Source organism: Varanus komodoensis, unplaced genomic scaffold (genome assembly GCF_004798865.1).
Source record: "Varanus komodoensis strain SLA01 unplaced genomic scaffold, ASM479886v1 scaffold53, whole genome shotgun sequence".
Taxonomy (NCBI): Eukaryota; Metazoa; Chordata; class Lepidosauria; order Squamata; family Varanidae; genus Varanus; species Varanus komodoensis.
Window position 1 is genome coordinate 3058870 of NW_025336126.1, and position 25103 is coordinate 3083972.

General features: G+C 47.8%; 1 protein-coding gene across 1 annotated transcript; it reads right to left on the minus strand.

The window, feature by feature from the left end:
* Positions 1-867: 867 nt before the first annotated feature.
* Positions 868-23783, minus strand: CACNG7 (calcium voltage-gated channel auxiliary subunit gamma 7). The gene is made up of 5 exons (XM_044448074.1): positions 23588-23783; positions 20701-20805; positions 10449-10589; positions 6202-6347; positions 868-1125 (listed from the first exon to the last, which is right to left on the minus strand). The coding sequence occupies exons 1-5, from the start codon at positions 23781-23783 to the stop codon at positions 868-870; spliced, it is 846 nt and encodes a 281-aa protein (XP_044304009.1).
* Positions 23784-25103: the final 1320 nt, after the last annotated feature.

The following is a 25103-nucleotide window of genomic DNA, read 5'->3' on the forward strand; positions in this document are numbered from 1 at the left end:
AGAGCTGTATCACAAACTGGAATGGTGAAAATAGAGAGCAAGATACTTCAGTTTACTTGAAAAATTTGGGTCAAACCAACAGCAGTCTAATATATTTCCTGTCATTACCTAAGAAGCTGGGATGGAAAGATTATTGTTTCCAAGTGAATATGACTGAAGAATTATGGCCTTTTAGAGATGGATAAAATGGCAAGATGTCATTTACAGTCAGAAAACAAGAGTCAATGACAACAATAGTAAATTAATTCTTGTGAAATGTGTTATTCTATGGGGAGGAGTGAGGATGGCCAGAAAAAAACTGTGGCAAGAAACTACCTCCTGTCAGGAGCTGGATTGGGGGCAAATGGCTGCTGGGCTTCTTCCTGTCAAGATTTGCAGATGTTTTGGGGATCTACGTCCTGTTAAAGCTTCTTCAAGGAGAAAGTTGAGAGGACCATGCTAGATGAGCCACTTCCTGTTCGGGTTTCCAACCACCTGAGTGAAAGGAGAGGTATTTTGAGGCAGCATAACTGAACTGGGAATTATATTCCTTAGCCTTGCCTCTTCCAGTGCAGTATGGAAGATGAGCAGGGTGCATATGAGTTTCTGAGGGTGACTTTCAATCTGGAAGCAAAGTCTCAATCTGGTGGCAAGGGAAGCAAAGAAATTAGGGAAGAGACATCATCCATCTCAAAACTTGGTTGAATGGTTCCCACCAGCTGGAGAGAGAGAAAGAGAGGATGCTTCGAGCAGAGCAGGTGGTAAAGAGTCTTCAGAGAGGGAAAGTTGACCCCCACTGGTAGAGGAAACTCCTAGGCAGGTAGGAGCAGGACGGTATAGTCTGCAAGCAAAGGCTGGCTTCTCTGTCCAGCATGTTCTCTGTCGCGTCTAGCAAGGGGAGGTGGATATGTGCATATGTTCAGGGTACTTGATGGCTGGTGGGTAGTTCTGAGTCATCTGGATGGAAACGTCGCTGGAGATATCAGAGGGGCTGCGCCCACGGTGCCACACCTCGGGGTGCAAGAACTGGCCAGAGTAGTCAGAACAGTCGCTCAGGCGCGGGCGATAGAAAGCTGGGTGAGGGCGGTACATTTCTTCCTCGGCATAGCGTTTGGTGAAGAGGTAGACAGACATCACGCCTGCGCCCTGCAGAACAGAATGGAGAGAGGGATCCCAGTTACGAAAGGCTCTGTGCATGCTGCTGTACTTTCTCACAAGTCACAGTACTGGGGAATGTGTCACCAATATGAACAACTCCCAGTGGGACAATTTGCAGAGTAAACTTTACACTAGAGCATCTTGGTTTACGCATGGATGCCTGTTATCTTAAATGCTATGACAGTAATCCAGTGGGGTTAATCTCAATCTGGAACCTCTTCTGGATGCTTTAGGGAGCTCACACTGTGGGGGAGCAGGGGCAAAATGGATCTTTCTGCCCAAAATACTCTTCACATGCTTGCTGGGGCACTATGACATACAGAGCACATTCACTGATTTACATGTCACTCAAGTATAAATGGCACAATGAAAGAACACGGGATTTAGGGCTTTATATCAAATTTGAAATGTGCAATGCTTCCCCTACCTGAGAACCTACTTTCCTTTCATGTATAAGCTGGGACTCTCTTTTTATTACTGGGCATGTTTTGAGCTGTGCATTGGACTAGCTGTGTGTTTTGTGCATAGCTTAAATCAAACTTTGGTTCGATATATGTCATCTTTATCTTATGGCCAGGGTTGATGGGCATGTTTAGAATTTTGACAGTATTGTGGGTGCTCACACAAAATGGATGCTCTAGTGGTGGACATGATAGCCTCAAAGCAATCATTTCCCAGGAGGCAACCATCCCAGGTGAGGCTGTAGGAAAAGTAACTGGCCTGAGAACCTAAATGCATGGCCACATTGAAGTCTGAGCTCCAAAACACAGACACATAGAAACAGAGTGAGTCAGAAGGGGTCTCCCGGGCCATCTAGTCTGTCCTCCGGCACCAGCCGGCTCCGCTCACGACATGCCCACCATGTGCATGTCCAGCCTTTCCTTGAACACCCGCACCGATGGGGCCTCAGCGACCTCTCGTGGAAGCCCGTTCCACACCCTCGGGGTCCTGACTGTCAGGAAGTGCTTCCTGACATCTAAATGGAACCTTGGTTCCCAACACACAAACTACTCTGTTGAATGGAATAAAGGTGATGCTCTTTGCTTTGGAGCATCCCAGCATCCCCATTTAAAAATAATTTAAAAGTCTTAAGAAATAAAATAAAAGTCAGGAGGGGCAGGAACCCTGATGAGCTCAAGGAGAGGTGCCTATGCCTGGGCGCCATATTAGCCATTCCAGGTCTATGGTTAGAATTCATGTCACTATTGTTTTACATGTATCTGTGACAGTATGCATATATTTGAGTAGCCTATTAGTTTCCTCTACTACCTGTGCAAGCAGAACAACCAACCCCATTCTAGGATTTCATACATAAATCTTTTATTCCAGCTGAGGGAAATTCACATCCAGTCAGAAGGAAAACACAAATGGAAATCACACCCAACAGGTAAACTGCAAAGAAACATACAACAAGTTGGGATATACAGTATTAAAAAAAAGTTTTTTAAAAACTACAAAATAGACAAATTCATGTAACACATTTTATAATTGCAAAAAATCAAGAACAAACAGCCCAATGGCCACTTTCAGACAAATAAACAGGAACCCTTTCATGTGAAACAAACAACCACTAATGGCTACTCATGGGCAAATGGACACGGATCACTTCATATGTAACAAACAACCAAATGTGTTTCAACCATTTTTGGTCTTTTTCAGTGGTGTAATCAAGTTTCAATTATCCTAAATCTCATATAACGTATAAAGGATAATACCCAGCCTTTCAGCCCCATTTGCCAAATGCAATACACCAACATTAGTATATCAGTGATGCCACCTGCAAAATAAATAAAACATTAATTATTAAGAATTATTAAAAGTTGTAAACATTATTTAAAATATGCAAAGTTTGCAAAACAAACTCACCCGTGGGGGAGGGAAAAAGATTGATACCTTTAACAAGGCCACTCAGCTGTTTGTTTTTTAATTTTAGTTATTACCATGCGTTACATGAATTTGTGTTGTTAAAGGTGTAACCCCCCACCCCCGGTTCTTTTATAATATTCTAAATCCCAAAGTGTTATGGACTTCTTTGGGAAATATACATCCAGTCTCCAGAATTCCAGCTGCTAAGAGTAGGGTTGCCCTCAAGGGGAGGCAGCTGGATACCTGCCAGGGGCCCACTGCCCACTAGCAAGAATCCCCCAAACCTGCTTCACTGCCTCGCCATGGCAACCTGCTGGTCTGGCCCACAGCATGGTGGAAGCAGCAGCCATAAGAACCTGAAGCAGGCACTGCTTAAGTGGTCGGCATCCGAAATACAGGGATTCTGTGGAGCCATTCCTAGACTCTGCTCTTGAAAAGTCTTCCCCGTACACCTGGCCCGCTCATTTTATTCTTCACACCCCATTTTTAAAAATACTCTTCATTAGTGAAGAGGGTTACTAATAAGAGGCCTGCGAATAAGAAACAGTGCTGGATTGTGTGTGGGATACTGGTGTGTTTAGCGTCTGATGCTTGCACCTGGAAGGGGGCCATGTGTCCCTAGTGAGGGGCTGCAGCACCCTGGCAAGACAGAGCCTCTTGCCAGTGCCCGCCTTGGTTCATCACTGGGTGGCCTCCATTCAACATCCCACAATGCCCTGGAGCAATGCTTCCTTGGCAAGGAGCAGAGGGCAAACGCCACATTATGGCAAATTAGGAAGGTGGCTACCTGGCATTGTTAATACTGGCCTAAGAAACTGCGCCCAAATCTCCTTCAAGCCCTGTGCATGACTGTGGACTTGCCAGCCGCCTCTTAAACTTTGAGAATTGCCTTGCACAAACCAGCTAAGCTGCCATCCTGTCCCACACTCTCTTTTCCATGACTGCAGTGAGGAGGTTGACTGGATCCCATGCTGCCTGAACATTAGAAATATCTACCACCTTTGCGTATGGTGGTTCCATTTAGCTACTCTGACTTTGTGTTTTGTTGGCTGTCCCGAATTGCCTTTATTCTTTGCTGTTAACCACCCTGACAGCACTTGCATGCCAAAGGCTTGTGGGATGCAACCTTAATAAGGGAAGGAAGCAAGCAGGCAAGAGAGGAAGGAACTAAAATACATCCTGGTGAATAATTCCTCATCCTTTTGACAGACCTATCCTATATAAGTGTTGTGCATCCACTGAAAGATCAGACATGCAGCTTGAGATGGGGAAAGGTGTTTTACCTTAATCTCTTCAGCACCCCCCCAAAACAAAAAAAACCAAAAAAAAGCAATCCCCCTCCAAAAAAACCTGCAAATTGCTCTGTAGAATAAAACCAGCAGGCACAAATATGAGGTATATTCATGGATTCCCTGTCAGAGTTTGGCTCTATGGATTGTGCCACTGCTTCATTGTTATGAACAAGGGTCTTGGCTCATGATTTTCTCTATTAGTGATGCGGAAGGATGAGCACCGGTCATTATGTAGCCAGAATGACACCACCGATACTGTAAATGGACATATCAGCCCATCTGATGTGGAGGCACCCAAAGAGACATACATACACGTATGCATATACCAAAACCTCTTTGGGAAGAAAAAAGAATGGGGTGGGGGGGAGACACCATAATGAGGACCAGACATGGTCAGTAGCCTCAAAAGATTGAGATGGTTGCAAGAGAAAACTGGGAGATGGAAGTGGCTGGTGAAGATTATTTCAAACACCACTGAAAAGCTGGCAAATGGGCAGAAGCTGCCAGCCGAGAGAGGACAAGTATATAAAGAGGAGTGTGGAAGATGGACCATTAAATCCAAGCCTCCCTCTATGGTCGTCTTTGCCTTCCCTTCTCTGTCCAAAATGGATAAAAAGGGCAGAGGAGGAGAGACACAAGAGATTAAAAGCATAGAGAGAACCAACATATTGTCTAGACAGGTTATTTCTTGGTTCACACAGAGAAGCTATTTTTAAACATTCCCAGGGATGGAGGTGAGAGTGTGCCCAAATGCCCCATCTTCCTAAACTCCAAACTGGTGGAAACTCTGCTTTGCCCTTCTATTTAGTGTATTTTTTTAAAAAAAAAAAATCCTGCTAATGCACATTCTAAAGCGATGCAATTTACTGTCCTTATGTTCCTATTTGGAAGGGGGCGTGGCCAGAAGAGGATGCCTTATGACTGCATTGCAGTGTTGTTCACAGTGAAGATCTCCTATCAGGCTTTAAATGGTTCACAACCACCACACAGTGTATCCAGGGGAATTATGGCCCATTGCGCAGGCTGAGATCTAAGGGAGCCGCTTATGTCAGAACAGCAGTGTAATCCTTTTCTTTTGCATTGCGGGTGGGGCCGAGAGTACAAAAACCCTCTCAGAGGCAGGGGCAGTGCTGAGAGGGACTAGTTTATGGCAGCTGTCCATATTGCAGCTCAGAAGTAGGGCTAAGGCTGGTTTGGATTCCCAGTCAAAAATTCACCATTTCTCTCTGATTGCAGCAATCTGCTTAATTGCCCCCTTAGACCTCCACCCGGCACCCCCCACCCCCCGTTTTATACAGGAGGGTTGTGTACCATTAACCGGCCTGCAGAGCGGTTACACTTTTAGATGTTCAAAGCTAATTATATCTATTACATGAAGTCATTCCCAAGGCAGAGCAAGGACACCTGCCTTGGAGGCTACTTCTTGTTTTCTCCGTCCACTGAGGCGGTGCGTGCCAGCGGGACAGTTGCCAGCACGGGCCTGCAGAGGAGTGAGAGGCACGTGTTTCCCGTTCAGGAGACCCTGAGTGCTGCAAAGCAGCCCAGCAAGGGAGCAGCCATGCTCAGCCGCCACTGAGTGTACCGTGCAAGTTAGAAAAGGAAAAAATGTACTGGGAGCCCAGGGTGTGGAGAAGAGCGGAATACCTTGCCTAGCAGGAATGGCTGCTAGGAACACTGATCTGGCTCTCTGGGTTGGAAGTGGAGTGAAGGTCCCTGAGTGGAGATGGCGGCAAGAAAGCACTGGCCACCCAAGGGGCTCCTTGACTGAATGGGCTTTAAGACCAGGAAGTGAACACTTGCCCCCCAGTGGCTCCCACAGCCCAGACTCTTTCAGGACAGGGTGTGGGACAGGGTGCATGTGAGCAGTGCCTGCTGAGAAGTGGAAAGGGCTCGTCTTCTCCTGTACCTCTTTGAGCAAGAAGGAAGAAGCCGCGAATGCAAAGGACCATCCATAGCGGTATTGGAAGTACTGCTCTGAGCCACTGGGGCGGTTCATCACTTCATCGTTGATGCTGGAAATGTACAGGACCAAGCCCACCACGAGAGAGAGCCCTGCAGAGGAACACAGAAGGGGAGAGGGATGAGGAGGAAGGAAGGAAGGAAGGAAGGAAGGAAGGAAGGAAGGAAGGAAGGAAGGTTGGATGGCTCTTATCTCAGGCTTGCAAACTCCGAGGCAGGATATCAGAGCTGTTCACGAAGAAGCCTGTTGAGCACCATGTGCAGATGCCGCACCACTGGGGCACTTGTAGATTCTTCCCTTGCCCCGTTTCCATTGGCTCCTGCTCGATGTGGGAGGAGGCACCTCTCTGCTGCTATCCTGCCTCGAAACTGCAGTTTGCAGCTGATGTTCTCCTCTAGAACTTAGCGAGCGCCCCTGAAGACCCAGCCTGCTCCTTTCTCCATCGCCACACTCCCTCCATCTGCAAAGCCTCACTTCTGGTTCTGTGCACTGGTCATGACAACATGCGTCAAAGAGAGGAAGCACAGGCGCAGCAAACACGACCGCTGCAACGGTGCAGCCGGGCTGCTGCCGCAGTGCCGCCCTCTTCTAGCTTTCTATTCCATGCCCCCTGCTGCACTCTATAGCTGAGGACAAAGTTATTCCTGGAGAAGCGTTGAAAGCGGCACTGCCCATTCCCCCGTCAGGACTCTTTGAACTGAGCAAGTCCAGTCTGGAATTAGTGCTCCCAAGTCTTCCTGGCTCTGCTCCACGGCTATAAGCACCTCGTAGGCCCCTCCTCTGGGGCAGCCTTTCCTAACCAGGTGTTCTCCCAATGTGTTGGATGGCAACTCCAACCACCGGTGTGTCTGCAGCCACCGGTTTGGGGGAGGCTGCTTTAGACCCTTCGCCACCTCTCCGATCTGCGGCCCTTCCCATTTATTGGCAGAGCGGTCCTGTCTGTGCAGCCCTCCTCCGAGCCCTCGCTTGCATCCTGACACAGATGTCGCTCAGGCCTATAGCAGCCGACATGAAGCTGCGCTCAGTTTCATCTCCCTCCTCCTCATCACAGGAATTGCCAACAGCAGCAAAATGAGGGAGGAGGAAAAGAGAGACTTTTATCGTAAATCTAAAAGCCGTTTTCCACTTCAGTCATGCTCTGGAGCTTTCATCAAGCCGGAGCTGGAGCGTGACGAAAATGGAGGGACGGATACAGCAGCCCTGGGCTCTTTTCCTTCTCCACTGCTCCCTTTCTACTCCCCCACCCCCAAGTCTTATGCTGGTAGCAATGACAGCTTACTGAATTTCTGAACCAAACTATGGTGAAAAGTGGAGAAAAGAACGAGCGTAGCTGTGCACTGTTTATAGGTCTCTTACAAGCAATGGCTGGATAATTCATACCCAAGGGTTGAGTATGTGTGGGTTGTAGGTGAATTGTGGGTTTTTGTCGAAATGTGGGTTACTATGCTGTCTGAAAACAGCTGTGCCAACAAACTAAGAATTGTTAACCACAAGCAACCCATGAAGAGAATCCATGATTTGTTGTTGGCTTATGAACTGTGGGTTGTTCACCATGGTTTTTAACATGCCTCATTGAAACAGCACAATAAGCCAAATTTCAACAACTCATGATTCATTGAAAGCTCACATTTCACACATACTCCGTCCTTGCACATGGGTTGTCATGTCTGATCCAGGCAATGATTTCTCAGGGATGAGCTACCTGTTACGCTGAATGCATACTGTGCAGCTGATCTTAAGTTCATTCTCATTCCCTCTCTCTCTCTCTCTCATGCAAATGCATCTGGGTCCAGATCAGGACTACTATGTGCAGGTTTAAACCTTCCCACTGAGCTGCTTCCCTCCCTGCCTTCCCACCACTTGAGGGCTAAAGAAAGGGAAAAAACCTCCACAAGTGCCAGTACAGTTTTTTTCTGGCTCACTTTAGCTCCTTAAGCCAGGGGTGAGGTAGATTTAGGGGAGAAAGTGGCTGGGTGGGAATATTTAATCTCTTCTACCAATGCACAGTTGTCCCAATAAGTGCTTATACAAAATGTAGTTATAAAAAATGCCGTTTCAGCTGCACACCAGGCTTTCAATGTAGCAAAATAGTTTAGCCCAGGGACTCCCTGGGAAGAGCACTGCGGATTCTGCCACTGGCACTCAGAGCTTTTGAGCAGAAGGTTCTTGTTTGCTGTATTTACTCTAAATTTTGTTGCAGCATCGACACCAGCACTGCGCAGAGCTCTTCCTTTCCTGCTTTTCCACTGCACAACCTCTAGATGGAGCTATGCCATAGCAGCACAGTGCAAATAGGAGAAAAGAATGTCATTTCCTCCATTGTGGTGCAATACTTGAATTTCCCAGTTTTAACAAATCCTGAAAAACCAGATGAGAAATTAAAGGATCACACTTTTGTCTAAAGAGACTGTAATCTGTGAATAAGGATAGAAGAAGAGGAAATCTCCTTCTCCAGATCCAGATCCAGATCCCCTGGCCTCAGTGCTTCACAATGTGAAAAGCCTCCTTTCTACCACACAACAAAGAGGCCAAACTAGGCCGGGGTGTGTTTGTGTGCATGCACGCATGTGTGTCTGTGCATGAGAAAGAGAGTAAGGGTGTGTGGGCGGGACATGTAAATATAGGCAAGTGAATAGGGATTACCTGCGTGTATGTTAGGAGATTTGTCTGAATATGTGGGTACAATAAGGAAAATGGTGGAAGAAAGATTGGACACATGCAGGAGGGCTATGAGTGGAAAACAGTGACATCTAGAAAGGCACAGACAATCACATGATAAAATGATGTGCACAAGGCAGGGTGATGATGCTGTAAAAGCCTTGTGAATGTGTGTGAATAGGCTGTGGACAATCGTGCAATGTTTGCATGATGATAGTGGGGTGAGGCCCACCCAGTTTGGGCAGGCAGACGCCTGTGCACTCATGAGTGCTCACTCACAGTAGTTTGTGGATCCCACCTGTTCTTTGCCACCATGTTTTTAGTTTGAAAAAATCTGGTATTATCTGCAGCATTAAGCTCCCATTTAGTTGTGCAATTCCACTATCACATGGTGCCACCTAGTGGTTGTGTAATGGAACATAAAGAAAGGCGAAGAGAGAAAAGCCCCAGGAAAAAAATATGCGTGAAGGAGCCAGTCTGAGTTCTGCAAAGAATCCTGCAGCAGAAGCCTCAGTCAAAAGGTGAGTTAAAGGCCTTATGTAGAAAATTCCTGATCAGGACATTTCCTTCCAAGTATTACAGCTAGGCTCTATACTGTCATTTTAAATTTTCCAAACTTAATCTTTTATTGTCCTGCATTTTATGGTTATAATTGTTGTGAACTGCCCAGACAGCTTCAGCTATTTGTGAATACAGAAAAGTGATAAGTAAAGTTCTCACAGATAAAACTGTTTCTTCTCATGTTTATTTAATTGCAGGCAACCCAGGCCTGAGACAAGCCAAACCACAGAACTCTGTTTTGCTGTTTTTGATTTCAAAATGGGGAAAGGAGGGCACAGGTGTTTTATTTTGCATAAATGTTTTAACTATCAGCCACAGCCAGACTTGCTCTTTTACAATTAACAGAGAGTAGTGATGCGGACATGGATGCTAATGTCCCTTCTTCCCTGTAGCCCTCCTGCACTCCCAGAAAGTGATCTGACTTCCCAAAACAACAAGGGAGATGAAACAGAAAGCCTGCAAAGAGACGGGGTGTGAGAATAGCAAGAATGGCTTCCACTTCTTACTAACAAAAGTCTCTTTCCCCTTGGAGGAACCCAAAGTGACTCACAAAGTCCTGCTTATCTGCATTTATCTTTACAACAAGCTTGTGAGGTAGATGAGGCTAAGAGTCAGCGCCTAGCCCAAAGTCACCCAGTGAGATTCATGGCTGAGCAAAGACTCAAACCCAGATCTCTTGAATCCTAGTCCTATGTTCAAACAACTATACCACGTGGATTTTAAGTGTTTCTCAGGATTCAGAGCACTGGGCTCCTGTGCTTTCTTTCCAGAAGCCCCTGTCCTGCTATCTTGAGAGGGTTCTCAAAGGCAGTCTCAATTTAACACAATAAACAAATACTTTTGGTGCCCTCCCTACAATCTCTCCCTGCTTCGCACTGGAAAATGCTGTCAGCTCTCCTCAGAGCACAGCTGCTCCTACTGTGCAGGCAAATTTCCCTCTGCTGAATCCCCCCCCCCCCCACTGCATGCCTCACCAGAGAGGATGAAGAAGATTCCAGACACAAAAGCCAGGATCGTCCTCTGGGGGCGGATATGTCCGATGTTGCTAATGACAAATGCTGTGAAGACGAGGAAGAGGCTGACCATGGGGAAAGGGGTGGCTGTGCGAATCGTCTCTGCCCAGACAGACCGAGAGAGAGAGAGAGAGAGAGAGAGAGAGAAGAAAAGAGAAAAAGAAGTCAGACATCCTGAGGTTAAATGTGACTTGGTGCTATCCTAGCTCAGCACCACAGCCTGTTGCAAGTGTGAAGGCTCAGCCCTGTGGTATGTGAAGCTATGCAGAGATCTTTTTGCCTTCCTGGTGAATAATTGCAGGCAGTTTTCTTATACAGCAGCCTCCCCCAGCCTGGTGCTGACACTCCCAGAATCATGTTATATACAAGTAGAGGCAGGAGTTTATGGATGAGCTTAAACCTGGGATCTGTTCTTTGAGAAATGAATCTGATGCCTAAAGCACACCATTGAACTGGGTACAATTTCCTGTATTCAAGACTTATAGCCCACCCTAGAGGTGGGCAGCATGTGATCCTTCAAATGTTCTGGCCTTCTGTTCTGTCATTCCTTACCACTAGTTATGTGGGCTAAGGCTGATGGGAGTTGTAAGTGAAAACATCTGGAGGATCCCAAGTTGACTACCTGTGCTCTTGCATTGTTTGGGACGCAGCTTAGATGTGAGAACACCATGCATGAAAGGTCCACATAGAAAGCCAGTCGGAGCCCAGCAAGGAGACCATTTTTTGTAGTATGCCAAAAGCAATCTATGTATCTTCTCAGGAAGGATAAAATTTTAATTCTGGCAACCCATAAAGATTGTCCAACATTTCTCAACATTTCAGGGTGGTGGGGAGGGCAGACTTCACTGGTGGTCGGCAGAATGGTCTGAGGTGGTTGTAGGGCTGGGTTAGGGTGCAATTAATCCTGTGCCTATTTAGACAGGAAAGAGGCCTACAACTCCCAGCCTGCTTTAAATTGGGCCTTTAAAATCCAATTAGAGCTCAAAGTGTCTGTACAGATCCTTCTGCAGCCTCCTTGGATGCAACTAGGAGACTCCTCCTTGCAGAAGGATGTGCAAAAGTACTTCACACCTCAAACACCTGCAGGTGGGTGCATTTTAGTGTGTTCCCACACATGCATGCAGTTCATATGCATTCCTGTTTGTGCAAAGGCTGCAGCCTATAAGATGTGGCATCAGTCTGTCTTTTCCAGCCCAGTCAGAGATTATGCAGAGTCTTCATTTATTCATTTTAATGCTCGTTCACATTGTGCTCAAAATAGCTCACGACACGCTGCTACATAAAAATGGAGACACCCAACCCTCCACCCGAGGGCTAAAACATAGATCAGTGTTCAAGCCATACTGGGCCTAATTCAATTACTAGCCCATTGAAGACCCCCATATACCCCTACGCATAACACACCAACTGGGAATCCCCCTGTACCAGCAGCAGCTCTGTCCTTGCACACAAGAGTACACACTTTTATGAGTACACAGTCTTGTGCTCATCACTCTTCAAATCACAGCTATGTTATATTACAAACTTAGTATCCTCCAGATGTTTTGGACTCCAGCTTCCATCAGCCCCGGCCAGGATAGTTTATGAGGTCAGGACAGGAGTGCTGGGAGTTTGTAGTCTCAGACATCTAGAGGACACCTTGCTAGAAGGCAGCACTAAACAAACACTTCTGCAGTTACATGGACATATGCCATCCTACGAAAACAACCTCATTGTTGGAGAAATTATCCACACCTGCACCAATATGAAACCAGGTGTGAAACCAATTCTGAAGGCACTGTTCAGTTTGAGTGTGTGATCAGAGGTGGCTCCAGTTTGCTGGCCCACCACAGCTCCAAATCTGGACTGAGCTCTCCACTGGAAATAGGCTTTCCCCTACTGGGTTTTTGGGAACATGAGATTTTATCACCCTGAAAGCTAGATTTCTACAGGAACTCCTCAATTTAAGTTTATTGACTGATGTTGCTGATAAGATGACACAATCAAGGCTTGTCTGCTATTGCTCATTTGCTCCCAGTTGGGGACTGAAATTTCTATGGATTCCTTCCTCAAAGGATTGGATGACGGGTGGAGAGGGGAGCTCCTCTACCTTTTAACAGTGGAGAGGAAGGAATCTGTGAAGTGCAGCTACTCTGACCCCTGTTGGATGAGCTGCATTTGCCAATGTTCCCCAGCTTGTATCAACAGTGCAGGATCTCACCCTGCCCTGTTGTGTATGGTGACTCTGCAAAGACACACGTGCAGCTGGCCTAAGGGCTCCACATTTGAACAAAGGGCTCGGCCCTGTTCTTGGTGCTTCCCTGGACAATGTCAAGATATAATATATGCAGAGTGTATGGCCTTTCCCAGCAGGGTGGTTGAATGCCCTACTTTATGGAGGACAGTCCTCTTTTTTGGTGAGCTGGTAGAGACAAGGCCTCGACAGGATAGGGTCCTCCACCTGATGAGTTGACTGTCCAAGTCCAGTTTCAGGAATAGCAGAGGAGGCCTTGAAGCTGCCCGGCAGCAGTTTGCTCTCCAAAGCACCTGGAGGACTCCAAACACTGGACAGGCAGGCCTTTGGGGCAGTGATTCAGGCCCACGAAGCAGAATGTGGTGACCGAGTGCTGAGACGGTAGTCAGGTGTGCTATAGTATTGTGTGTGTGTCAGGCAGTGTGTGATGCATTGTTAATATTCCTCAGAATTGAGCAGAAGACTCAAAACCAAGCAACCCTCCCTATAAGTTAAAAAACAAACCTCAGCTATAACATGAGGGAGAAAGGCGCTTGCCCAGCTTGTTACCTGTTGTGCTTGTTTGCTTGTATTTGCAAGGAGTTTTCTTTCACGGGGAGCATTAAAATGTGAACACCAGCTGCAAGCGGATGTGATAACCTTTGTTTGGCCACCTTAGGAATTTACGACTCATTCTGTAGGGTTGGCCCATGCACAGGATGGTGTTGGGAGGATATCTGAGGAGGAAGCATGTACTGGACTGCGGGTGGAAGATACCATTTTTAATGCTCTTCCATGTAAAAACTCCCTACAAGTAGTAAACAAGAGACCTAAGGGAACAAGGTCTGTCCCTAGCCCTCCCTCTGCTGTGCCTGACTTCTGCTTACAGGTTGGCCCTTTGCATAAGGCAGGAGGGTGTTCAAGTGTGATTGAGTGCTGCAGGGTGAAGTCATTTGGGCCATTCTACCATCCCAGCACTCCACCACCTCATTCTGATGATGATGATGATGATGGTGATGATGATGATGCTTATTATTTCACACTGCCTAATAACCAAAACTCTCCAGGAGGGTCACAATTTATGTCACAGCAAATGCCAAACCAGATACTAAAATACAAAATGTAAAAAATATGTGGCTGTATGCATGATACTTGTAAGTATGACAGATGCTGGAATTTGCTGCCTTCCTTCCATCACAATCAAGAGCAGGGGTGCAAAACCTTTAAGCTGCATGTTGACCAGCTGAAGCAGTGGGAGAAAAAGCTGTGCCTGCTCTGTTAGCAATGCTGCGACAGCGAGCTTGCCAGGGATTAGAGAGAGGTAACTTGGAATGACTCTGTTTTCCAAAAAACTTTCACCTCTATCACCATATAGTAATCCCAGGATGTCCGTGTACAGGCATCTGTCCCCATCCCTCTGCACTAAAATATGCATGTGTGGGATGGGGCATATGCCTGGCTCCAGTTGACACGGACCTGTTCCGGGGTTACACAACATACATTGGCTGGGTTCAGGCAACATGACAAGCCATGATTTGTTTTTTTTTACTACTGTTGGTTTGTCCAAAAACAGTTGTGGTATTGCACCATGGTTAATCTGGTTTTTAGGAACTGGAATAAGAACAACAGTTTGTTTTATGGTATCTCCATGCCATTATGGCATATTGTATTGTCTGAACCCAAGATCATGGTTTCCAAAGGGCTGGTATGCAACTACCATATAGTCCATTGGAAAGAGAGGCGACTGCAGGAGTCTCGCAAGCTATCCAGCCTCTGCATGTGGACCAATGAGGAAAAGGCTGATGACATAGGCAGGGATCATCATCTGTCGGGTCGATCATGGTAACCCCACCACGCAAACTGTGGTAACCACACAAGGTTCCTTATTGTGCTGTGTGAATGCATCCATTCTGTGATTTTTGTATATGTTGATTTTATTCCTATCTTCTACTCCACTCAGTAACTAATATTCTGTGTTGTTGTTGTTGTTCACCAATCCAAAAAGGACACCGTGCTATAAGATTTTCGTGAATATATAAATGCAATTAAGTCGCAAACTTCCCCTTTCCTGACCCTCTTCATGAGGTGCTGTTTGTGAGCACAGAGAACTTGGCCCCCCACAAGGATGTCGAGTCCTGCATTCATGTATTGCCAGATGTAACTGGGCAGAAAGGAAGAATGAGGCACAGAGCCACTCTGCTTGGCAGCTGCCTGCAACATCTCATTCCAACCAAAGACACAGAAGTGTTTTTTCGCATGTTTCATGTTTCTCCCCAACCCTCCTGCGAGGCTGGTGCTGCCTACATCTGTGGGGCCTTTATCCATTCCAACTTTCATTTGAAGCTTTGTAGGAGTGATTCCTGGTGCTAAACTCCATCCCCAAATAGGTCTACTTCCACGAAGCATCATGGATAGCTCCAAAAAAGCTCAAAATAAATACCATAGGGGAAAAGGAGCCCCACTGACACCAGCCTTCCCTGCAACCCTGACGCACATGTATGCGTGTTTGCCCACGCTTCCTGTGCACTCATTTCTCATTTAAAGTGCACATTCCACCACCTGCAATGTGGCTGTTTTCTAAAGGTGCCGTATGTCTGTTGGGAGGGTGTTTTGCATTTTCCTGTCACTGAACATGCAGGTGTTTGTAGATGGGAAAATGAGGGTACCCTGGGAACTGCATCCATTCCTATTGCAATTTCTCTCAGGAAATGGGCTGTTGCTTATGATGTCACTAATGACAGCTGCAGAAGTTTCCTCACTCCGTGTATGCTGTGACTGCACCATTTTGTAATTCACACAAGCGCCTGGAAATTCAAAATATTTTTCCAGCCTGAATTATAAGAGCTGGGTTATTCTTCCTTTTTCCAGCAGGGGGCAGTGATATATTCATATTCTCTCTCTCTCTCTCCCTCCCCCCCCTCCCCCCCCCCCCCCCCCCCTCTCTCTCTCTCTCTTGGGCGAGAGAGAGAGAGAGAGAGAGTCAGTCTACATCCCTCCCTTTCTATTTTGCAAGATCACATTCACTCTGAAATCTCTTTCAGCATGTAATAAATTTGCAGAAGAGAGTCAGTGCACCAAAGGGGAAACTTTTCACAAATTCCAGAAGATATATTCAGACAGCAGTGGTTCTGGAAAACCAATTTTTTTCCTGACCAGAAAAATGCTGGTTTGCCCAGCTCTGGTGCCTTTAAAAACAGGTGGCTGCTAGAAGACATCAGCAGGTAAAAGATTTTCAGGACTTAGCAATAAATGCCGGCACCTCTTAATGCCTGCATAGGCACAGGGGCTGATTGAAAAGTTGGCAGCTTAAACCTAAGTTCTGATGAGAAGCAGAGATGGAGGTAGTTTTCTCTTACAGGCCACTGCCTGCCTGTAAGAGGCTGATGATCCAAATCATCTGCAGGGCTGTATATCCACTTTGGATTTTACTTTGAAAACTGCAGGAGCTATCCATGGTGCTGAAAGTACAGGCGAGCTCTTTTAATGTTCGGAGTGAAATCCAGAGTGGATACACAGCTCTGCTGATGTTGCAGCCACGAACCTACAGCTCCCCACTCCCTGCACAAACACACACATGCACACAGTTTGCCTAGTGTTTCATCGCCTCTCCTGGCCCTTCAGGCACATGGCAGCATTAACCAGATTGCATAGCTCTCTTCAGCAAAGGGAAGAATAGGAGAGCGAGCTTCCACAGGCTGCTTGCATCTCCTCCCTCCTGGGCCGACAGAAGTGGTGGCAACAGAAAAAGAAATATTAGCTGGGAGAGCACAGAAGGGTCAACATGCATTTTTGTGGTTCAGTGATTTTCGTGCCACATGATAGATTCTGGAAAGAGACATGACGGCATAGCTCACATTAACGCTCCCATCCGTACCGTATTTTTCTCCTCTGAAGCATGTCCTATTGATTCTGGTGGAGTTAAAAGTTCTCTTCTCTACCCTAGTTCTGTCAAGGAACTGCTCTTTAGAATTTATATGTGAAAAAGCATTCTGATAACCGTATCTTTCCTTCAAGTAACCACAGAGGCTCTGCAATAGGGGAAAATGGGAAGCTACTTGTGCTGGTCCTAATGCTTAACCCCTCTTTCCCCACTTAACTCCCCTTCAAGCACTGCCTATATCTCAAAGATCATGGAGAAAACACTGGGATCAGGCCCACCTGCCATCTTTGGCAGTCTGCCAGGTCTCTCTCTCTCTCTCTCTCTCTCTCATTCTCCCTCTCTCTCTCTCACACACACACACAAACACACACATGCCTTGTTCCAAGAAGGCTGCAAAAACCAGAGGTTTGGCCTCGTTGGAACAGCAAGTGAGACCTTTTGAGCAGCACATGCTGTGTAGGCTTAAGGTAATTATATATCCAATTATCTATTGCTGTATTGATCTGTCCACCCACCCACCCACCCACCCACCCTTTCCTCTATGCACAATTCTCCGTGGATTTCTGCGGCAACAATGCACTGCATCCTCGCTGTGAAAATCTAGTTGCGCCTGCGCAGCATGCTGGATGCGTGTGGGAGTCGGTGCCAACCAGCTCCACCGTCCGTGCCATGGCAGAAGCTGCCTTCCTGCAAGCTCCCGTATGACCGGGTTGCCCAACCGAGCGCTAGTGCTTCCTTGGAAGGGTGCCCTGTCGAATTCAGCAAGTTCTGCTTGCCCATTATGTGAAGCAGAATGGGTGTGAGGGGGGCTTGCATGGTGGGGTGCTCTGCCTTTCCTGAATGTAGCCGTTGCACCTCTCTGTGCTGGCTGAGGGTTGTGGGAGTTGAGGTCCGATGTATCTGGTGTGGAGGGCAAGGAAGCTGGGCAAAGCTGGAATCGAGCCAAGGGGGGGGGAGGAGCAGTCCTATGGCTACAGATAAAACCGACCTGCAGCCTGAGGCCGGAGTACAAAGAAGAAAGAGCAACAGCAACATCATTTAGATAGCTCCTCCTCAAAGCACTTCAAAGTCTGTTTCAGCTAGCAGGGGGCTGCGGCTCGATGGTGGGGCACACGCTTGGCATGCAAAGGTCCTGGGTTTGATTCTTGACATCTCCCAGGTGGGGCAGGAAAAGCCAGGAAGCCTGAGCAGCTATAGCCGGCCAGCTTTGCAAATCCTGGTCTAAGCGGATGGAGGGCCGTTCATGATATGCTGCAGTGCATGGTTTTCCTATGCTTCGAGGTACTGCAGCCAAACCCCGGCTGGAGCATCACCAGCAGGATTTCTGCTGGTGCACCTCTTCCTCTTCCACCCCCCCACCCATTTCTCCCCTTGTGCAATTCACATCAATCTGTATCTTCACTCTCTGGTCCCTGGAACTATATCATTTGCTCTGCCAGCTAAGAGGGCAGGTCTGGTGTCAAGGGCAGGCATGACTGGGCATTTGCTGAGGGCCCACACCCTGGCATGGGCTCACAGACAAGCCTGCTCATCCACCTCCCAGAAGCAGAACTGGATGGGAAGGAGAAGCAGTAGAGGCTGCTGCCGGCTTGCTCTTTGCAGCAGTAGCTGTGGAGAAAGAGGAGCAGGGAGGCCGACTGCAGCAGGCAGCGATGGCTGGGGGAAGGTGGGTTCACTGAGGGGCAGATCTCCAAGGGCACTCCAGAACCTGGAGCTGGCAACATAAATCCCAGAAACCATCACCGATCCCATTCTGCCTGCAAACCAGAATCGGAAACCATGGTTTGAAAGTAGGTTTTTTAGTCTGGGTTTGGAGGGGACCCGTTTGCACCCATCACAGTTTGCTTGGTTTGGCTGACATGGCGAAAAAGAAAAAAAAGAAAGAAAGAAACAAACGCAAAGAAATATGGAGAGGATTTGGAGCCCGGGGAATAAAAGAACAGAAGCACAGAGCCTCTTCATAATGGCCAAAGTATAATTTGGCTGTGACATCTGAACTGGGCCATTAGCTCAGCAAATCTTGACAACAGCCCTGCAGCATAGCTTGGTACTGTGATCTTTGTCTTTAAGATGGGCAGCTGAGGCTGAAACATTGGCAGCTGGACCCCAGTCACACAGTGAGCACACAGCTATGACGAGATTTGAACTGGGGACTCCCCACCTCCCCCCCCCCCCACAACAGTGCAATCCTGTCTATGCTTAATGGCCGGGCTTTCTTCCAAGTGGCCATGCAAGAAGGGGCTGCTTGCTGCCAGGGCAGGCCCAAAATATTTTTCTGCTTGAGGGAAAGGACAAGATAGGGCCCATCCCCAGCTCCACTGGCAGATGCAGGAGCTGACCAGACTGGCAGATGAATGCTGGTAAAGGGGGGGCAACCTCCTTTGCAGGCGAGCTTGGAGGGTGCAACTCTGTCCTCCAAGGGAGCGGCACGGCCGTGGGCTCAGGTGGAATGAAGCAGCTTGTGCTGGTCAGCACCTGCTTCCCGAAGGAAGCCTCACTCTCCCTGATGCAGCTCAGCACTACACTAGACTAAGGCAAAGAGGAAGTTAGGGCACATCGTCCACAGAGGCACATGCTCGTGCGATGCTTATTTGCTAGATGCTGTCATCTGTAAAAAAAATAATAATCGCTCCAGTTTTGTCTCTGCCAGAGAGCAGCAGCCTGGTTCAGACAACAAGATAACCCATGGTTTGTTGTTGAAACATGGGTTATCAAGTTGTTTGAACCCTGTTGCTCTAAGAAACCATGGGTTATTAACCACAAACAACCCATAAAGACAACCCATGGCTTGTTGCTGGCTTGTGAACTGTTGGTCGTTCCTGGTTAAGAAACCATGGTTTGCCAGCATGGTTGCATAACATTTATTTATTACCGTAATAACCCATATTTCAACAACAACCCAAATTCAACACATATTCAGCCTCTGAGTGTGGGTTATCATGCTGTCCAGACCCATTCAGTGTGATCTGATGGTCAGAGTGTGGGAAAAAGAGAGGGAAAACCTGTATCCACATCTCTGTTCAGCCATGAAGCTCACCAGGTGACCTTGGGCCAGTCGCTTTCTCTCAGCCTCCCCTACCTCACAGGGTCACCATGAGGATGAAACTATGCATGGAGGAGAAACCTCTATTCTGCCTTGAATGTCTTTGGAGAAAAGATGGAATATAAGTAAATTCTTGGGGATTGCTTTTTGGCAGAATGGATTGTTAAAATGATGTTGGTGTGATTTGCTAGCACTACCATTCTTCAAGGTTCAGCTCTCAATCCGAGATCTCTAGCTCATGGTTCCTCAGCCACCCCAGAGCCCATTGCAAATCTCTGCGTGGGTGGGCAGATATCCGTTCTAGTCCGTGTGAAGGGAAAAGCTTGCAGATGAACGCTGAACCACTGTACAATTCTGCCTCCCATTTGGCACGCAGTAGCAGCCACTGCGGTTGCAGGCAATTGCTAGTATATTGCAGGACAAGTAGATTTGTTTTGTTCTAGCTTCTCTTTAACTGAGAGGAAATATCTTCCTTTCAAGGACAAGCTGTTGTGGGATAAAATAATAATGCAGGAGATAGCTGGGGTGGGGGGAGCCCTTCAGCCCTGAGCAACTGAGAATCAGAGTTCATAAAGAGGCCCTTCTTTTAAACTGTGAAAACCTGGAGGGGATGCAGGTGTGCAGGTGGGAAGGTGGGAAGAAGCCAGCGAGGGAGGACCCTTCATGCTCCTACCCTCTCCCAACCTGGTGCTCTCCTGCAATGCACCGCAGCCCCCAGACAGCACAGTTGGTTGAGGGATGCTGGGAGTTGTAATTCAAACTCCTTTGGAAGTCACCGGATTTGGGGACGCTGTTCTACATATTGGGGATTACATGCTTGGGATTAGAAGCAACAATTTTTTATGGTGTTTTAGCGCTGCAAGTTGTTCTGCCACTGCCATTGGAGTGCTTTGCAGCTGCCTGAAAGGCTTATACAGAGATGAATAAACAGTGAAAGAGACGTGGATCATGACCTCACACAGCGGTGAGTGGCTGCTCGTACTTTAGAAAAGTCATTCACACCATTCGTCATTTCATGAAGTTCTTCAAGTTGTTACAGTTATTTTAATGCTCTGCAAACTGAAGACTGTCCACTTACTGAGAATGTTTTCCGTGTTCTCCGTAACGAGGGGGCCTTCGGGATCCGGATCGGGCCTGGGCTCTAGGAAATATTCAGAAGCTACACAACTGCCTTTCTTCTGACCTGCAGAAGCAGAACATGCATCAGATTTATGAAAGGAAAGGAAAGGTTTAGAATGAAAATAAAACATTGGGAAAGAACAGGGCCACTTCTGAGAAGGGAGGGGAGGGAAGGTTAGTGTAGGCAGTGCGTCATCAGGGCAGGACTGTGGGGCTGAGGTCCAGGGCCCTATTTAGCAGAAGGTGCAGCGACATTTTGAAATCATGCATCCTTAGCTAAGAGTGTGCTCGCGTGCGCGCGCATGCGCGTGCGCGCACACACACACACACACACCACCAAGTTCTTAAAGCCCAGGGCTTAAACTTGCCTAACTGTTCCACTGCATACAGCTTGAGGGACAAAAAACCCATGTGCCACTGGGAGGATGTGGCATGAGGAAGAGGTCCAGTCCCATCCCTAGACTGGGCAATGCAACTGCTACAGGAGGTAAATGCCAAGAGCAGAGCCGCTCCTCAGCCACCCCCTCCTCACGATGAAGGCACCTGGGCTGCACTGGCTGTCAGCTCACCTGGGCTGGGCAGCGGTTTCCACCCAGCTGCTTTCTCCTAATGTGCCACAGGTGGCCATGTTGGGAGAAGTGAGTGAAGAGGCGTCTCAGACCACGTACCCAGGAGGCCTGAGTTCCACCTACACTGCTCTGCTCGTGTGACTCTGCATTGCACCACTGCAGGGCTTCCTTGGTTCGGGCCGTGGTGGCCAACAGGGACTTGGCAAAGCAGTGGCCAAGTGGCCATGGAGGACTGAGCCACTTGGGCCACCTCAGGCCGCAGGTGTCTTGTTGCTGGTGTTGGAGTCGGGACCAGCTGCCCACCTGGTCAGCTGTGCATGGAATGAAGCAGGGCACCATCTTGCTCTCCTCTTCAAACAGCAATTTATCTTGGGCTGGCCCTGGGAGACCAAGAACTAGAAAACGAGGAAAGAGGGCCTGGAAATAGGAGAATCAGGTGCCAAGGAGCAGAGGCAGGGCAGTTGAGGGAAGGTGGGGTGTGCGTGGTGGGGTCAGAACAAGTAGCAGGGATCCCCCGGCAGTGGAGACGCAGGTCTGCAGAAAAGCAAAGCAAAAGCAATAGGTATGCAAGAGAAGGAAAGGCCAACCGCTGGGGAGGTGCGGGGAGAGAAGAACGCCAGCCAGGCCCCAGAGGAAGAAGGGACTGCCTGTGGCATGGAAAAGAGAGTGCACAGAAGGAAGGTTCGGGTAAATGCAAGACTCGGTGTGAAGTGGGTTAGGCTGAGAGTCCGTGACTGGTCCAAAGCTGCCCAAAGTGAGCTTCCTGGGCGAGCGGAGGCCAGCACTGAATCACCAGAGTCCCAGTTCAGCACTCCCAAATGGACCACTGTACCAAACTGGATCTTTTCAGGCTGGATCCCTCACTAAAAACCCAGCCATCCATGGCTTCGTACCCAGGCCTGTGGTTGCTTTAAATGGAAGGAAGATGGACCCACCCAGAGAGCTTTGGCTAGTAGGCAGTATAGAATGGATACATAATTTGGATATCCATAACATGTATGGACACATACATAATTTAGTTTAAGGACAGTTCTATGTCTTCTTCATTTGGGGTCCACAGTGCAAGATCCACCTCTCCAACCTTTTTGGACAGTAGCTTGAGGTTTATTGGGGAGTTATGTATTTATGTCTTATATCTCTATTACGCTTTACTCCCTACAAGAAAACCCAAGGCAGCTTACATAATCCTCCCCTCCTTTCCATTCTGTGGTCACAACAGCCCTGTGAGGTAAGTTAGGCTGAGAGTCAGTGATTGGCCCAAAGTCACCCTGTAGGCCTCATGGTTGAGTGGGGACTAGAACCTTGGTCTCCTAAGTCTCAGCCCAACAGTCAAACCCTTATACCACACTGTCACTGAATCTCAATCTCAACTTCATCCCCGAAGTTTCCTGAATAGTGGCTGTTCAAAGCACCTTTTTGAGAACTCTGCTGCTGGATTGCTCCGGACTTTCCCAAAGTAGCTCTGCATCTCAATTGCACCTCAGGAAAGACCAGCAGTTTCAGCTTTGCAAGAGTTCAACTGCAACTAAATGTAGACTGGGATTTACAAATACAGCGAAATTCAGGCATGTTTTTGAGCCTCTTGGTGCATGACTTTGCCAATCCCCTCTAGTAACCAACATCTGTTAATTTACTGAAAAGCCTGCACTATGGAAGTAAGGGAAATTGGGACTGGGCACTGGACTACTGTTGTGGTCAAAGCCTTGACTGCACAGTCTGGTTGGGTGCAGACAACATGCCAAGCTGTAATGGGTTTTTTTTTAATTAATATTGGTCTGTCATGTTGTTTGAACCAAGTCATGGTATCTCACCATGGTAAGTTTAGTTTTTCAAAACTGGGATAACAAATAACAGTTTGTTTTATGATTTCTCCATACCATCATGGCTTGCTGTGTTGTCTGAACCCAGCATCATGGTTTCCACAGTCCTGGTATGCAATTACCACAGAGTTGTCTGGGAAGAAAAGCAACTGCAGGAGCTGTTCCAGGTATCTAGTCTCTGTGTGTGGACCAATGAGGAAGAGGCAGGCAGCACGGGCAGGAAGCAATGCACCTTGGGACTGAATTTCAAACACAGTGGCTGATGGGATATATGCAGGCAGTGAAAGGACTGAGCAGGGAGGATGGAAATAACAATATAGCAGAACACGCTTAATTGTTAGTCAGGTGAATTGTGGTAAAAAAATGATAGCCATGTAAGGTTGCTTGTTGTGTTGTGCGAACGCAGCCTCTGCTGAGGAGTTTCTCAGTGCAAGAGGAAGCCTTCCAAAGCTCTTACCAGCAAAGAAGCAAACCCTCCAAAGGCCGGCATGGAGTGCCATGACTATCTCAGTGGTCTGGTTCTGCGGAAACACAATCCCTTCTTCCATGAACAGCCAGTAGTCGGTACTGACAGCGATGCCTACAAGGAGCAAGCCACACGCTCCAAAAACACTAGACAGCAGGGTCAGGGCGCGGCTGCTGCAGTTACTCATCCTAGGCGACAGGGGGAGCCACTGGCCAAGTGCAGCGCAAGGACCTGGGGAAGGAAGAAACAGCAGTCGATTAGCCCTCCCAGAACCCGCCGTAAGCTCGCCCTTGGCCTGGACTTGGAGACCATAAGAAATAAGAAGCATGCTGTCTTTCGAGGCTCTTGGAGCCGCATGTGGCAAGGAAAGCTAGTAATGGCACATCGATGCTGCTTTGTGCGGCTCCCCTGTTATGGGTGGTGTGAATGAGCCTCCCCAGTCAAACCTATTGATCCGTCGAGACCTGAAGAGATGAAAACTTTCCGCTTCCATAGAAATAAATACGTTCTGGTTGCAATGCAAGGCCCTTATGCTCACCCAGAGAGCCTAGGAGTATTGGGTCTACGTGCCACCCGAATTCAGTAAGGCTCCTAAGGAACGCAGAGCCCTTGCTTACTAGAATCCCTGCCCTCTAAGGGGTGTAAGGCAATGAAGGGGAGCCCTTCTCTCACAAGCAGTGACCCCTCCCCGTGTGTGTGTGTGTGTGTGTGTGTTTATACTTCCATTTATATGCTGTCTACGACTCCTGTCAGCATGAATGCTGGTGTTTTCAGAGGCTCGCTGCAGCATGGAAGCGGAAGGGAAATCCTCATCTCAGATAACCGACTGGGGACCCCGTTGAGCCCCTGGACGACAGGTTCTCTGTCTCTGCTCCCAGCCAGTGAGTTTTAAACCTCCTCTCCACATGAGGGGAGACCTTGAGGGGGTACTGGGGGTGCTCCTTTCTCAGTAGCTGCTTTGTCCCGCTCTTTCTGATACAGGGCTCTTGGAGAGCTGTCCTGCAAGCTGCAGAGGGTTCTCTCCGGGATAATTTTCTAGGCTAAGGTGTCCTCTCGGTTTTCACAGGTTGCTCCGCATTGCAAGAAACAAGCATGTGCCCTAAATTACAGCTGCACGTGGCAGGGAGGTTCTAATAGTAGTGGCACACAATTCTTCCTCCAGGCAGACATTAGTGGTGTCAACAAGGAATTCCCACTATGCTTCTGAGGAATGGCAACATTCCTAGAAATGCGGTTCATAAACTCTTTTCCAAGGAGCCCGACTTCCTCATCCATTTTGGGTGTGAGGGCAGCCATTTTCACTTCGCACAATGCCTGGGAGAGTTGTTGTGAGAGGGCATTGTGGCAAATTTAAATGGCAGACAGCTGACCTAGCTGCCCAATGTTTATTGGAACATCAGCTTTTGTTTTATTTCATTTCATTTCATTTCATTTTATATCTCATCTCATCATCTCATCTCATCCTATCCTATCCCATCCTTTCCTATTTTATTTTATGTTATTATTT